The 13,457-nt window shown below is 64.5% G+C and overlaps 2 protein-coding genes across 6 annotated transcripts in view; both read right to left on the minus strand.

Annotated features, from left to right (window-relative positions):
- The window catches only part of RPS6KA4 (ribosomal protein S6 kinase A4), a 10,983-nt gene extending 5,523 nt beyond the window's left edge, over positions 1–5,460 (minus strand). Inside the window, exons 1-8 of the mRNA XM_049643535.1 lie at positions 5,327–5,460; positions 5,137–5,208; positions 4,209–4,427; positions 3,987–4,102; positions 3,338–3,445; positions 3,030–3,110; positions 2,846–2,949; positions 2,603–2,753 (exon numbers count right to left, since the gene is read on the minus strand). Coding sequence (XP_049499492.1) covers positions 2,603–2,753; positions 2,846–2,949; positions 3,030–3,110; positions 3,338–3,445; positions 3,987–4,102; positions 4,209–4,427; positions 5,137–5,208; positions 5,327–5,381 — 906 coding nt within the window. The 5' untranslated portion in view covers positions 5,382–5,460. The remainder of the gene's footprint in view (positions 1–2,602; positions 2,754–2,845; positions 2,950–3,029; positions 3,111–3,337; positions 3,446–3,986; positions 4,103–4,208; positions 4,428–5,136; positions 5,209–5,326) is intronic.
- Positions 5,461–7,064: 1,604 nt separating this feature from the next.
- Positions 7,065–13,457, minus strand: part of CCDC88B (coiled-coil domain containing 88B) — a 15,040-nt gene continuing 8,647 nt past the window's right edge. The window contains exons 17-28 of one of the 5 annotated variants that reach the window (XM_049643495.1): positions 12,798–12,893; positions 12,568–12,708; positions 11,704–11,960; positions 11,215–11,358; positions 10,836–11,022; positions 10,558–10,703; positions 10,203–10,301; positions 9,886–10,052; positions 9,527–9,640; positions 9,100–9,312; positions 8,887–8,955; positions 7,399–7,548 (exon numbers count right to left, since the gene is read on the minus strand). In XM_049643495.1, the coding sequence (XP_049499452.1) occupies positions 7,493–7,548; positions 8,887–8,955; positions 9,100–9,312; positions 9,527–9,640; positions 9,886–10,052; positions 10,203–10,301; positions 10,558–10,703; positions 10,836–11,022; positions 11,215–11,358; positions 11,704–11,960; positions 12,568–12,708; positions 12,798–12,893 (1,689 nt within the window). In that variant the 3' untranslated portion in view covers positions 7,399–7,492. Of the gene's footprint in view, positions 7,549–8,886; positions 8,956–9,099; positions 9,313–9,526; positions 9,641–9,885; positions 10,053–10,202; positions 10,302–10,557; positions 10,704–10,835; positions 11,023–11,214; positions 11,359–11,703; positions 11,961–12,567; positions 12,709–12,797; positions 12,894–13,457 lie in introns of those variants that run through there. The other 4 variants (XM_049643486.1, XM_049643503.1, XM_049643512.1 and 1 more) reach the window with 4 other exon arrangements.

Raw genomic sequence — 13,457 nt, forward strand, 5'->3', positions numbered from 1 at the left:
AAGGGTCTATCTGGCATTTGGGTGGAAAGTTGTTCTTCCTGCCTCCCCGGCTTGTGTTTCTCTCCCTCTGATAACAGAATCCCGATTTCCCTCACAGAATCGCCCCTCCACCACACTTAGTCAGTTCTGGGACTTTCAATGGCATTGACATGCAAAACAAATCTCTTTCTCCAACTGGGCTTGAATGGGGAGCGTGTGGGCCTGGAACTGCCGGGGACCCCTTCAGGGTCTAATGATGAACAGAAAAGCCAAGACACAAAGAAAGAAATTCTTAATGACACAAATCCAGCACCTGGATGCAGCCTTGCCTGAAGTCAGACCACTTTTCCTTGGGACTTTTCACTTACGGGAGCTAAAACATACCTTTTTATGTTTAAGCTAGGGTGGCAGAGCCCGCTCATTGCCTGCCCAACCATCCATCGTCCCGGTCTTCCTTAGTACCACAGCCCCAACTTTACTCCAGGAAGCAATGGGCACAACTAACGTATTGCAGAAAACCTTGGGGCACTCGGGGGTGACCCATAACTTGTAAGCAGTAATTGCGAGGTAGGAATCCAGAGAAAGAACCTCAAGAGGAGGGTGACTAGTTGGCACGTGCCATTTTGCCCTTCTCCTCCTTTGTCCTCCTGATTCCTGCCTAGATAACAGGCTAGATGGCAAGAGCTCTGGCAGCCATTTTGGCCCACGAGGCAGCCCTGGGGATGGAGGCTAAGAATGAAGGAGCATTACAAAAAGAAAGGAGCTTGTATTCACAAAACACCACAGCAGCCCTGTGGTAAAGCCAACCTTTATAAATTAATTAATTAATTAACGTCTATCTCATCTAGATTGTTCACTCCAATCTTCGTTGTTAGCAGCCAAACTCTACTCCAGGGATATCCCCATTTTGGGTTCAACTTTTTTGTCACTCACAGCCAAGAGGCCTGATTTGGGCTTGAAGGCCCCGGGGCTGGCACCAGGATCTCAGCATTGCTCTCATCAAAGAATCTTTTTTTTTTTTTTTTTTAATGTTTATTCATTTTTGAGAGACAGAGCACGAGTGGGGGACCGGCAGAGAGAGAGGGAGACACAGCATCGGAAGCAGGCTCCAGCCTCTGAGCTGTCAGCACACAGCCCGACACGGGGCTCGAACCCATGAACCGTGAGATCATGATCTGAGCCAAAGTCAAGACGCCCAACGGACCAAGCCACCCAGGCGCCCCACCAAAGAGGCTGTCTTGAGAGAAGGGGGTCTGAGGGGACCACCACCCCTTCTGAGCCCCAGGCCTCGAAGACCTTAGCGCCTCTCCAGTATGATTACTGGTCAACCCACTCCCAGCACCCGGGGCACGTACTCAGGGCGGGCTTGAGGAATTCACTTAAGGAAACTGACGCTCGTCAGCCACTTCCCCCGCGAAGGGACATCTTCACCACGGAGACTTGGATTCCTGTCTAAGAAAGCGTCTCCAAGGAACCTTCCAGGCAGGTAATTGGTGAGAAGGTTTAAGAGGATCGCACTCACAGCAAGGATAACTGAGTGCCTGGCCCACGGTAAGTGCCCATAAATGGGTACTTCTGTTGCAATGTCAGACAAGTAGCTAATCTGATTCCCCGCCCGTAAACAGAACACAGCAGTTAAGAGCATGGGCTTCCAATCACCCAGACCTGGGTTTGGATCTGAGCTCCATCACCCCCCGGCTGGGTGATCTCGGGCAAATTACTTAACCTCTCTGAGCCTCGGTTTCCTCATCTGTGAAGATGGGGATGATCAGAATGGTTCTGAAGGTCCCATGACATAACGCAAAGAGCCAACACACGGCCGGTGATCGCCGCTTCGGGGTCCTGCTGGGCAACGATGCCGGCCACGCACCGCGCCCGAGCCAGCAAGGTCTCGCAAGGAAACACGGTTCACTCTGCACTGCACTCTAACCTGTGTGTGCTCTTACGTAGTGAACAAAACCCAAGCGACTGACCGACCGTCCCTCTGAATTACAGGCACACAGATTGTACAGGAGCAAAGAACAGAATGCCTGGGAGGATGCTAAGAGCCCAAAGAGTGACTCTTAGTTCTGCTTCGGGCCGACAGGAGACCCGCGACCTGTTCCCAGCGCGACCCCATTTCCCGCGCGGTCTGGAGCGGGTCACCTCCCTTCTCTGAACCTGGCTGATGACGAATCCATGCTCAAGCCCCTGCCAGCCCTGCCCGTCAATGAGCCCAACATTCCTTCCCCCAGGAACCCGACCCATCCTCCACGTTTCACTAGAGATGGAGACGACAAACCCACTTTCTTTTTCTGGAGGTTTTTCTTCTTTTTTTTAGAGAGAGAGAGAGCATATGAGTGGGGGAGAGGGGCAGAGGGAGAAAGAGAGAGAAAGAGAGAGACGATCTTAAGCAGGCTCCACGCTCAGCACCGAGCCCAACGTGGGGCTCCATCCCACGACCCTGGGGTCACGACCAAGGCCAAAATCAAGTCAGACGCTCAACCGACGGAGCCACCCAGGGGCCCCCGGAGGTTTTTCTAAATCAAGTGAAATCAGCTAGTCTCCGACCATCCCCCAACACAGGGCAGCAGCCTGGTCTGGGGGTGTGCAGGGAGGTGTGCGGGAGGGTCAGGAGCCTCACCTGGAAGAAGGGGTGGTTCTTGACTTCCTGCGCCCCCTGGGGCCCCGCGCCCAGCCGCTTCTTGGGGTCTTTGCAAAGTAGCCGCTGCAGCAGGTCCTGTGCCACGGGCCCGATCCGGGGGGGGAAGGGAGGGGAGCACTTCAGGATCCGTCTGGGAGGATTGGGGGGGCGTCAGGGGCAGCGAGCCCCCTCCCCAACCCTGCCCAGGCCCCTCAGCCACCCTCCTCGCCCAGCCCCGCTCACCGGGACACCTCCGCCTGCGTGTTCCTCTCGCCCTCCAGGGTGAAGGGCGAGGCCCCCGTCAGCAGCTCGAAGAGCAGGATACCCAGGCTCCACCAGTCCACAGCCTGCCAGGGCAGAGCCAGGGTCAGGGCCACCCCCGCCTCGCCCCGCCCCCCGCTCCCCACCCGCTCCCCTGCCAACCCACCTTGCCGTGCCCCGACTTGCTGCGGATAATTTCGGGGGCCATGTACTCAATGGTGCCACAGAAGGAGAAGGTTCGTTCTTTCTGGGAGGGCAAGAGGACCCGTTTGGACACCCAGCAGTCCCCAAGGCTCAGAGTAGGACTCGCTGGACTTGTGAGGGTCGGAACAGAGGGAGCCTCCTGAAGGCAGGACCTGGATCTGTTCGCCTCTGCGCCGCGAGAAACGCAGAGCCGGGTGCGGAGCAGGAGGAGACAGGAAGGAGAAGGCTCGAGTGGGGGTGCGGTAGGCAGAGACGCGGCCCTGCGCTCACCTCCTCCGTCAGGAACTCCTTGCTGAGCCCAAAGTCTGTGAGGACGATGTGGCCCTCGGAGTCAAGCAGCACGTTCTCCAGCTTCAGGTCTCGGTAGATGATACCCAGCTGGTGGGAACAAGAGGCACACTGAGGCTTCCTCCCCGACGCGCCCCCCCCCCCCTGCTTCTACGGCCCGTGTCCGGGGCCGAGCACCAAGACCCAGCTCAGGGATCAGGGCAACCCCCTAGAGAAGGGGTGTCCGGTGCAGGAGTGAGCCCAGGGACCGGGCCGTGGGATGGGAAAGGCCACTTAAGACGCAAAAGCAAGGAACGGGGACGGCGCAGGGATGCCCCACGGAAACAGGTCCCAGAGGGAGGAAAGCCTACGAGAAGAAGGCCTTGGGAGCCAAGGCCTGAGGTCCCCATTTGAGGAAGTTCTGCAAGCGTGGCCCCGGGAGGTGGCCCCGAGTTCCCCGTCAGAGGAAAGCCCCTTCCAGGAGGTGCCGGAGGAAGGGACCCCCTCCCCAGGCAGCGCTACGGCCTTCCTTCCAGGAGGCCTGTGCGAAAGGCGCTCCAGTCCCCCCCCAGGAAGCCCCAGACACAGCGATTCAAGGCTGCCACGGGGGTGCCACGTGCGGCAGCAGCCGGGAGGCCAGGCCCTCACCCACCTTGTGCAGGTGCTCTAGGGCCAGCACGATCTCGCCCCCGTACACGCGCACCTCGGCCTCTTTAAAGTGCTGGCGCTGGTACAGGTGGGTGAACATCTCGCCTCCGTTCACATAGTCTGGGGGGAAGGGGGGGTGTGGAATGGACGTCGGGAAGCAACCCTGATCGCGCGGCCCAACCCGCCTCGGTGGTGGCCTCCAAGGCGGGCAGGCGCCCGCCCTTACCCAGGATGAGGTGCAGCTTGGCGTCCGTCTGGAAGGCGTAGTGCAGCGTAACCAGGAAGGGCGCCTGGCGCACCAGTTCCAGCACCGAGCGCTCGGTGCGCGTGTGCTCCTGGGTCTTGGCGCGCTGCACCAGCGCCGCCTTGCGCAGCACCTTCATAGCATACAGCTTGCCTGCGTCGTGCCCGACGGCTTTGCGCACCAGGAACACCTTCCCGTAGGCTGTGGGAGCAGTGAGCGAGCGGAGGGTAGACCGTGAGCAGAAGGGTGGACTGGTGGGGGGGGGGGGGGGTGACGCCAACCCAGGAGGGTGTGCAAACTGGGGGAAGGAGCCGGAGTGAGAGGCCAGCGTGCAAAAAGCTGACAGAGCCTTCTGAGGAAAGGGTGTACGCGGCCCGGGAGGGTGCTCCACAAAACCAGGGAGAGGTGCAAACCAGGCCGGAAGGCAGGCAGCTCCAGGAGGCCTGCGGGGCAAAGTGGGGGCAGGACATGTGCAAACCCGTAGATCAGACAGAGACGCCAGGGGGTGCAAGGCAGACTGGACAGGGGAGGGATGTGCAAACCCAGGCTGGGGCGCGTGCAAAGCTGGGAGTGAGCAAAGCAGGAGACTGGGCTGCCACATCGCCTGGGGTGGGGAGGAGGTGTGCAAATCACTTGGGAGGGCTGCAAGTCCTGGAGGGTGCCGGCGAACCCCGGGAGGACCTTGCAGGGAGGGGCAGTGTCGATGTGGAGCACCCCAGGAGCAGGCACGTCCCTGGGAGTGGGCATGCAAACCCTGGCAGGGCGGGGCGGGGCAGGCAAGGCGGGCTGTGCCGGGAAAGGGTGGGGGGCACTGCCGGAGGCCTGGCCCGGGCCCAGGCCCGGGCGGGTGCGCGCGCGCGCGAGGCTCAGGGCGCCAGGCCCGGGACACCTGCCCCGTGGGGGTCCTCACCTCCCGTGCCCAGCACCTTGAGCAGCTCGAAGTTCTCGACGCTCACCTTCTCCTCGTGCCCGGTCAGGTTGGCTGCGGGCGCAGCAGGCGAATGAGCGCGGCCGGTGCATGACCCCTCCCCGGCGCAGCCCCGGCGGCCCTCCCCCGGGGCCCCGCACCACCGGCCCCTCCGCGGCCACCCCTGCCCCACCTTCGGTGATCCGCAGCTCCACGGCGCAGCCCTCGTCCTCGTCCTCGTCCCCCATGGCGTGCGGGTGGCCGGGGCCCGCGCGCGGCTCTGCTCCGGGCGGCGCCGGTTACATGGCGGCTCCGGCCGGGGCGGGCGCTTCCTGGTGCCGCCTCCGGGGCCGAGGCGGGCGCCGGCGCCGCCTCCCGCTCCCCGCCCCGCGCGGCCTGAGTCAGGCGGCTGGAACGTGACAGCGCCGGGCTGCGGGAGGGCGGGCGGACGGGGGCGGCCCGGCTCCCTCGGGCGCGCGGGGCGGGCGGCGGTGCCGTGCGCTCTGGGACCCCGGGCGACCCTCTGGGGACCCGGGAGCACCGGGGGCCTGGGGAGAACCCGGAGCCTCTACCGGGTGGACACTCCGCCGGGGTGCCTGCTGGAGCCGGTGGTGATGAGGCACCGGAGCCCCGTGCCCCAAGGAGGGGGGCACACAGGTGCTTTTGAGCCCTCCCCTCCAGGGAGCCAGCCCCCCCAGGGCAACCGGGCATCTGCCCGCTTCCTAGCCACCAGCGAAAGGGAGGGGTCGCCGAAAAACCATCATCCGCTCACTCCTTGGCTACCCTCGCGCGGGTGCTGCCCGCACAGCCTCGGCCCAGCACCTCTCGCACAGTGTGGACTTGCCTTTGCAAGGGGAGGGCCTGGGGCTCAGACACCCTGAGGGACCTGTCCCCGGGCAGCGGCTACCCAGGGAGCGCCTGCAGGGGGCGCTGAAAGGCCGCTGGGGTCAAGCCCGACCCTGGAGGGGGGCGGGGAGTGGAGCGGGGTGACTGATTTTGACCCCATCCGTTCAGAGCCGACCTGTGAAAGCACCTCAGTCCCCAGCCACCCTTCGCAGCCCAGCCAGGGCCCCTGGCTGGCCTGTCCTCCAGAGCCCCCCTGACAACCGATAGGAGCCACCAACAGGGTGGGACGGATGGCCATCAGAGCTCCCATCCTGAGGCCTGTGGGAGGGGGCTTTCATCTCCTCTGCCCAGCTGGAGACCAGGGTGTCCACACCCACCCCACCGGACTCTGAAGCTTGGGCTGAGTGGAGGGCCTGGCCATCAGTTACCCCCAAGAGGGGGCTGTGGAAACCCCAGGAGTCAGACTGCTGCAGACCATCCCCGGGAAGCCAGACTGGCCACCCCTCCCGGCTTTGCCCACCCCCACATTCAGGCTGCCTCACCTTGGGCCCGCAGCCCCACCCTGCCCTGGGCGGCCCCAGGTGCCTTGACTCACGTCCTGCCATCTAGCCTAATTGCCCCTTTCCTGGGCGTCATTCTGGAAGCGCTGGTCAGAGACCCCACGTCCTTCCCCCGCCTTGTGTCCCTCCGTGAAAGCCCGTGGCACTAGGTGACATCCCACTGGGCTGAGAACTCACTAGGGAGGAGAGCAATTCTACGGGGTGGGGAGAGGATGAGGAGAGGAAGGAGAGGAAGAGATGAAAAGGAGAGGAGTTGGGGAAGGAAGGGAAGGAGCCTCTGGGGCTTCATGGGAGCCCAGAGCCCATCTCCTAGGCAAAGGCTTAGCTGGGACTCAGGCCAAGCCCCGCCCTACCCCCCACCCCCCCACCCCCGGGACATCCAAGCAAGCCCGACTGGCCCATCCCCTGAAGAAAGCCCTAGCCGCCCTGTGCCATGTGAGGAAGCCAATGGACACAGATCCCCAGCCACACAGAAGGACTTGGGCCCGGTGGCGCTGGTGCCTTGGGACTGGACACAGCCCAAACTCAGGTGGTCGTATCCCAGCTTTATTGTCATGTCCATGGCCCAGCTACAGCTCAGAGATCGGCCCAGGCCACCGTCCTCGGCGAATGGTCCTTGGCTCCCCGCCTGGACCTGGCAGGGGGCTCTCTCGGCCACTCCCGCCTGTCTCCTTCATCTGTGGAGGTCACCCGCCGATGGCCTCCTCAGCGAGGGCCGCGTGGCAGAGCCGGGGCCCCGGGAAGGAGCGGCTCGTGGGGACCAGCCGTCCCCTCTGTCCACAGGCTTATCCCAGCCCCATCTCGGGGCCCCGGTGCGGGCCTCGGAGGAGCCAGGGGCCCCTAAGGACTGGCTCCAGGTAGCCCGGATCCCTGCATTCTGGGGCTGCCTGGGGCCCCCACGGGGACTCCAGCGGTAAGAAGGCTGCGCTCTCAGGCCCCCGGTCCCTGCGGTGTCACTGGCTGAGGGAGGGTGTGAGAGGGCGTTTCTCCGGCTCCGGCACCTTGAGGCCTAAAAGGGGAAGGTTCAGCTCAGGCCAGACCCCTCGGGAGCTCCCAGCACCCACGGTGGCCCACAGGGCCCCACGCCTTGTGCCCTCCCGCTGCCCCTTGGGCTCCTCTCCGCTCTCCCCCTCCTCACTGTGGCTGTAGCCCGTCCTTGAACTCGCCAGGCCTTTGTTTCAGCTGTTACTCCTGCCTGGAATGCTGTTCCCCAGGTACGTCCACAGGACAAACCCTCACCTCCTCTCCTCGGCTACGCCGAGCACCTAGTTGGAACCGTTCCTGAGCTCCCTCACCTGGCTCTCCGTTCCCCCCAGAGCATGATCACCTCCTAAATATCCTGGGGCCGAGCTGCCCAGTACAGGACCGAGCACCTGAGATGTGGTGGGTCGGAACTTCTATGTGCTTGGGTATAAAATATCCACTGGGCTCAAAGACGTGGCAGGAAAAAAATCATATAAAACGTCTCATTAAGGGGGCGCCGGGGTGGCTCAGTCGGTTGAGCGGCCGACTTCGGCTCAGGTCACGGTCTCGCGGTGCGTGGGTTCGAGCCCCGCGTCGGGCTCCGTGCTGACGGCTCAGAGCCTGGAGCCTCCTTCAGACTCTGTGTCTCCCTCTCTCTCTGCCCCTCCCCCGTTCACGCTCCCTCTCCTCTCTCTCTCTCTCCCCCAAAACTAAACGTTACAAAAAATTTTTTAAATAAATGACGATACATTTTTTTTTAATAAAACAGCTCATTAATGACTTTCCACACTGACCACATGGTGAAATGGTCACAGTTCAGGTGTACTGAGATGACGAAAATATGCTGTTAAAATTACTTTTACCTGTTTCTTTCTCCTTTTCTGATGAGGGCTCTAGAAGATTCTAAATTACACATGTAGTTCACATCCTATTTCTACTGGACAGGGTTGTTGTAGATAATTATTATTTAAAAAAAATTTTTTTTAACGTTTATTTATTTTTGAGAGAGAGAGACAGAGCATGAACAGGGGAGGGGCAGAGAGAGAGGGAGACACAGAATCGGAAGCGGGCTCCAGGCTCCGAGCCGTCAGCCCAGAGCCCGACGTGGGGCTCGAACTCACAGAGCGCGAGATCGTGACCTGAGCTGAAGTCGGACGCTTAACCGACTGAGCCACCCAGGTGCCCCGATAATTATTATTTTTATGCAACCTGTTTACGTCTGTCTGTCTCCCATCCCAGAATGTTCCCTGCTCTATCCCCAGCTGTACCCCTGCTGTTATCCCTAGCACATCACCCGGCACTTAGCGAAGGCTCACTGTCAAGTAGACGAATGCATGAACGGGGTCTGCCAGGGGCCCCAGGCAGGGCAAATACCCCCACTCACCCTCTCGGTTGACATCTGCTTCGTGTTCTGACAGGGTCTCAATGGAGCCATCCCATCCCACGCCAGGTCCTGGGGGTGCACAAGGAAGCCAGTGGGCCACGGGGACCAGAGCAGAGGTGGGCAGGGCTTGTGGGGAGACCCAAGGGACAGGAGGGAAGCCCCCTCAGCCACAGAGCTGGGGAGCTAATAAGAGCAGGGACCCTCGGCTGTCACCTTTGCCATGGGCGCTGGGTGCCCCCAGGGGGCCTGGCCTGCGCTGTCGCTGTCGGAAACGCTGCCTGGGCGTGTCCCCGGGGCTGAATGATTCAGAGCTTCGCCCCACGGGGAACCGTGAGCTGAGTTTCCGCCGCTGCCCCCCTGCCAGGGTCTCGTCCCGCAGGCAGAGGGAGCTCTGGGCTCTGCGCATGGGCGCCGGTGAAAGGGACCCTGCGAGAGGCAGGGAGGGTGTCCAGCCGGGAGGGAAGGGGCTGGGCAGAGCGGAGGGGCTGGCAGGGTGAAGCTGCCGAGGCGCAGGGAGAGGAGGCTGCAGAGGTGGGAGTGGGGGGCTGGTGGCGGGGGGGGGGGGGGGGGGGGTTAGGTCTGGGTGAATGAGGGTGGGGACGGGTGGCCGGCCCCTGTGCTGGCTCTGACACTGACTCACTGTGTGACCTTGGGCAAGGCACGTCCCCTCCCTGGGCCTCAGCTTCCTCGTCTGCTGACTGGGATAAATGACCTCTCACTAAAGTCCCCTGCTGCTCCGAGGTTCTAGGCACCGCTGTGGATGGGTGGGGACTGGGTGGGTGGCAGTGCAGGCAGGAAGGAGGTGCCAGCTGAGAGGGTTGTGGCAGGGCCAGGGGGCAAAGAGCCACATCTAGGCGGGGCCGGGTTGCATCAGGGAAGACCAGCGGGGGTGGGTGTGCACACAAGATGAAGGGAGATGCTGAGGCGTTGGCAGGCACCAGGGTGGGGATAGGAGACACGGGGTAGGGACCATCACGGTCACCCGGCCCCCAGACCCACCTGTCCCATCTGCCTCCCTGCCCTTGGGGAGCTCCGTCTCTGGGGGGCCCCCCAGGCTCTCGGTGCTGCCGGCCCCATCGGCCCCCAGGCGTGGCCCCCCATGGAGGCCCCCCTCCCGCCGGGGCCGCATCAGCCTCTTCACCTTGTCTGCCAACCAGCTGCCCTTCCTGGGGGCAAGAGGGCACAAGAGGGGGTAAGGCCAGGGAGCGAGGAGGGACAAGAAGGCCACGTTGGGGATGGCAAAGGCCCGGAGAGAGCAGGGCAGGGGCAGGGGTTAGGAGGATCCCCAGCTCCGGCAGGGGGGGGGGGGCCCTCACTTGATCCGGGGCAGGGGCCCAGGCTCCAGCACCCGGTACTGGTCCATGATCTTCTCCACCAGCTTCTGTTTCTCACGGCGCAAGGCGTTGAGCTGGTCCCTGGGAGGATGAGGCGGGGAGGAGGTGGGCGGGAGGCCCGGCAGGAGGAGGGCTCGCGCTCTGGCGGGTTACACACCGCCACACCCCCTGCTGCTTGTTCACACGCGGACACGCTCCAGGGCTCATAAGCTGCTGCGCCGCCAAGCCCCAGGCGGTCAGCCCCCAGCCCCTTCCGCACCACCTCCCCCACGAGCAGCCCAAGGGGTCTCCGGGGCCCCGCTCCAGCTCCTGCCACCGCCCCGGGGCCCCCGCTCACAGGTACTCCCGCTGCTCTCGGTGTAGGTGGTCGCGGCTCTCCAGGCTGCGCTCCAGGAGCTCCCGGTTCTCCCGGCTCAGCGCCTGCACCTCGGCCAGCAGCTGCCGGTTCTCCTCTTCCTGGGCGCTCCGAAGCTCGGTCAACAGCTGGGGCGGCGGGGCAGGCGGGGGATTTAACGGGGCTCGGGGTGGCTACCTTCCGCCCCCTCCACTCGCCCCCCCCCCCCCCCCCGCCCCCCCCCCCCCCACCCCCACCCCCGGGCCCATCCCTCCCCACACCTCGCACTGCGTGGTCAGCCGGCAGGCGCTCAGGTCCAGCTGCTGGTTCGACTCCCGCAGTCGCTGACTCTGCACCTCTAGCTGCGCTCGCTCCAGTTCCAGCCGCGCCAGCCGGCTCCGCAGCTCCCCGCGTTCACCCTGCAGCTCGCCTCGCTCCCGGGACACCTCCGCCAGCAGCATCTGAGCCCTGCCGAGTCAGGAGGAGATGCTCTCCAAGGGGGCCCTCGACCCCCTGCCAGGCCCCGCCTAAGGGCCAGAGAAGCCATGCTGGGGACAGGAGGCAACGCAGGCCCCCACGCGGACGGTGACGAACTTGCCAGCGGCCCGCTTCCCAGAGGGGCGCGCCGAGAACCGGCCTGGCTGGGCGGGGCGCCGGTACCTGTCGTGCTCACTCTGCAGCCTCCGCAGCTCCTCCTCCAGGCCCCGCTGCCGATGCCCGTCCTGCATCAGGCGTTCTCGCTCTGCCAGCAGGGCCACCTCCTGCGCCTCCACGTTGGCCCTCTGGGCCTGCAGCTGCTCGTGCCTGGGATGCACAGGGACTAAGAGGGCTGCAGGGGCCTGGGGCCGGGGCGAGGGGGCGGCTGGACTATCTGGACCCCCCGGGTCTGCCGTCTCCTAAGCACGGGCCTCTGAACAAAGCCCTGGGGCAGAATGCCACGCGAGGTGCCCCCCACTCCCGACGATGAATGGGCCTCAGGGCGAGAGCTCGCCCCGGAGCTCAGCCACGCGCCAGGGCACGGCAGCAGAGGTGAGGGCGTTGGGGGGGGCGGGCGGTGCTTCCCCGCTGGGGTCAGACCGGCGGAGGGAGTCTGCTCCGGGCGGGCAGGGGGTGCTGGGGAGACAAGCTGGGTGTCTGGGGGAGGCTCACCGGCCCTGCAGCTCCCGGTGGGCCAGCTCCAGCGCCCGCATGTTAGCCTTGAGGTCGCGGTGCCGGGCCAGCAGTCCCTCTAGCTCGGCCTCCTGTCGCCGCTGCAGCTGAGCCAGGGCCTCGTGGTCCCGAAGCAAAGCCTGCTGCTGCCCCCGGGTCTCCTCGTGGGACTGCCGCGCCGCCCGCACCTCCTCCTCCAGCACCCCCAGCTTCCTATGCAGCTCCTGGCCCTGCCTCTCCAGTATAGACTTTTCAGCCTAGGACAGAGGAGGCAGCAGGGACCGCAGGGGCGCGGTCCCAGGCCAGAAAGGGGGGTAAGAGACGGGGGTGGGGGCGGGGACCAAAAGGCAAGGGGCAGGGCAGAGGATACGGCGAGAACTGTGGACAAGGCAGAGGGCTGGAGTGGGGGCGGCGGGGAGCAGAGAGCAGAGGCAGAGGTGAAGGGGCAAGGAGAGGGGAGGGTGCTGGCGTCAGGCCGTGGAGGGCGGGGCAAGAGGCACAAGGCAGGGATGCGACCCATGGGGCAGGGGCAGGGGCAGGGAGGGCAGTAGGGACCAATGGCTGGCTGTTGAGAGGAACGCAGCCGAGCCAAATGGCATGGATGTGAGGGCCGGAGGCAGGCGGGAGGGGGTAGGAGCCAGGGAAGAAGCGTCAAAGGGAAGGAGAAGGACGGGGGAAGAGGGGTGCAGACTGGGGCGGCTGGGGTCGGAGGGTAGAGATAGCTGTGACGAGAGAGCAGGCAGGAGGAGCCGGCGGGGAGCTCAGGCAGGGAAAAGGGCAGGAAAGAATAGGAAGGGGGCAGGCGGCCGTGGTTAAGTGGGCACGAGGCAGGGCAGGGGACAGGCCCCTGGGGCTGTCACCCACCTGCAGGCGGCTGCTGTGCTCCTGGGCCCGCTGACTCTGCAGGAGGAGCTCCTGGGCCCGGCCCTGCAGGTTGCCCAGCTGCCCCTCCAGGTGCTGGAGCTGCCCCTGCAAAGCCACCTTCTCGGCCACCAGCGTTGCATTCTGCCGGGAAGGGGGTGGGGGGGGTCAGCGGGGGCCAGGCCACGGGGGCCGCCCCTCCGCATGCCCACCGCACAGCAGTCAACACTCACGTTGCGTTCCATCTCGATGAGCCGCCCGCTCTGGGCCCCCGGGATCCTCAGCTCATCGTGCCCCTCCGGCCCCCGTCCCATGGAGTCCTGGCGGAGCTGGAAGGACAGGCCCTGGGAGGTCATGCGGGGGGGGCGGGGGGGCGTGGAAGGGGCCCTCACGCCCTAGGCAGCACTTGACACGGCCCCTGGCCCGCCGCCACCAGGTCCCGCAGTCCCACGCTTCTGGCTCCCGCAGGTGCATGGGTCACTCTCCTTGTCGCTCCGTTCTGCAGCAGAGCCCAGCCTCTGCCCGGCCGCTTCTCCTGCCCAGAACACCCTTCCCACCCCTGCTCTTCCTCTGGGCCCCGGGGTCAATGCCACTTTGCCCCAACCAACCCTCTGTGTACCCACCAGGTGGCCTGCCGGGTGCCCACCGTCCCTCGGCACCCTGTGTCAGCGTGGCCGGTTTCCTCGCCCGGTGTGGGGACCCCACCACACCCCTGAGCTGAGCCCTGAGCCGTAAGCCTATGCAAGCAGGGGCCTCAGAAACAACGGCCGACCTAGAGCGACGACAGGGACTGAGCTCACTAGTAAGTGGGAGAGACTCAGAGCAGAGCCGCTGCTGGGTGCCGTCCATTTGAGGAATGGGGGAATCGAGGCCCCCCCCCCCCCCCCCCCCCC

Source organism: Panthera uncia, chromosome D1 (assembly GCF_023721935.1).
Source record: "Panthera uncia isolate 11264 chromosome D1, Puncia_PCG_1.0, whole genome shotgun sequence".
NCBI classification, from domain to species: domain Eukaryota; kingdom Metazoa; phylum Chordata; class Mammalia; order Carnivora; family Felidae; genus Panthera; species Panthera uncia.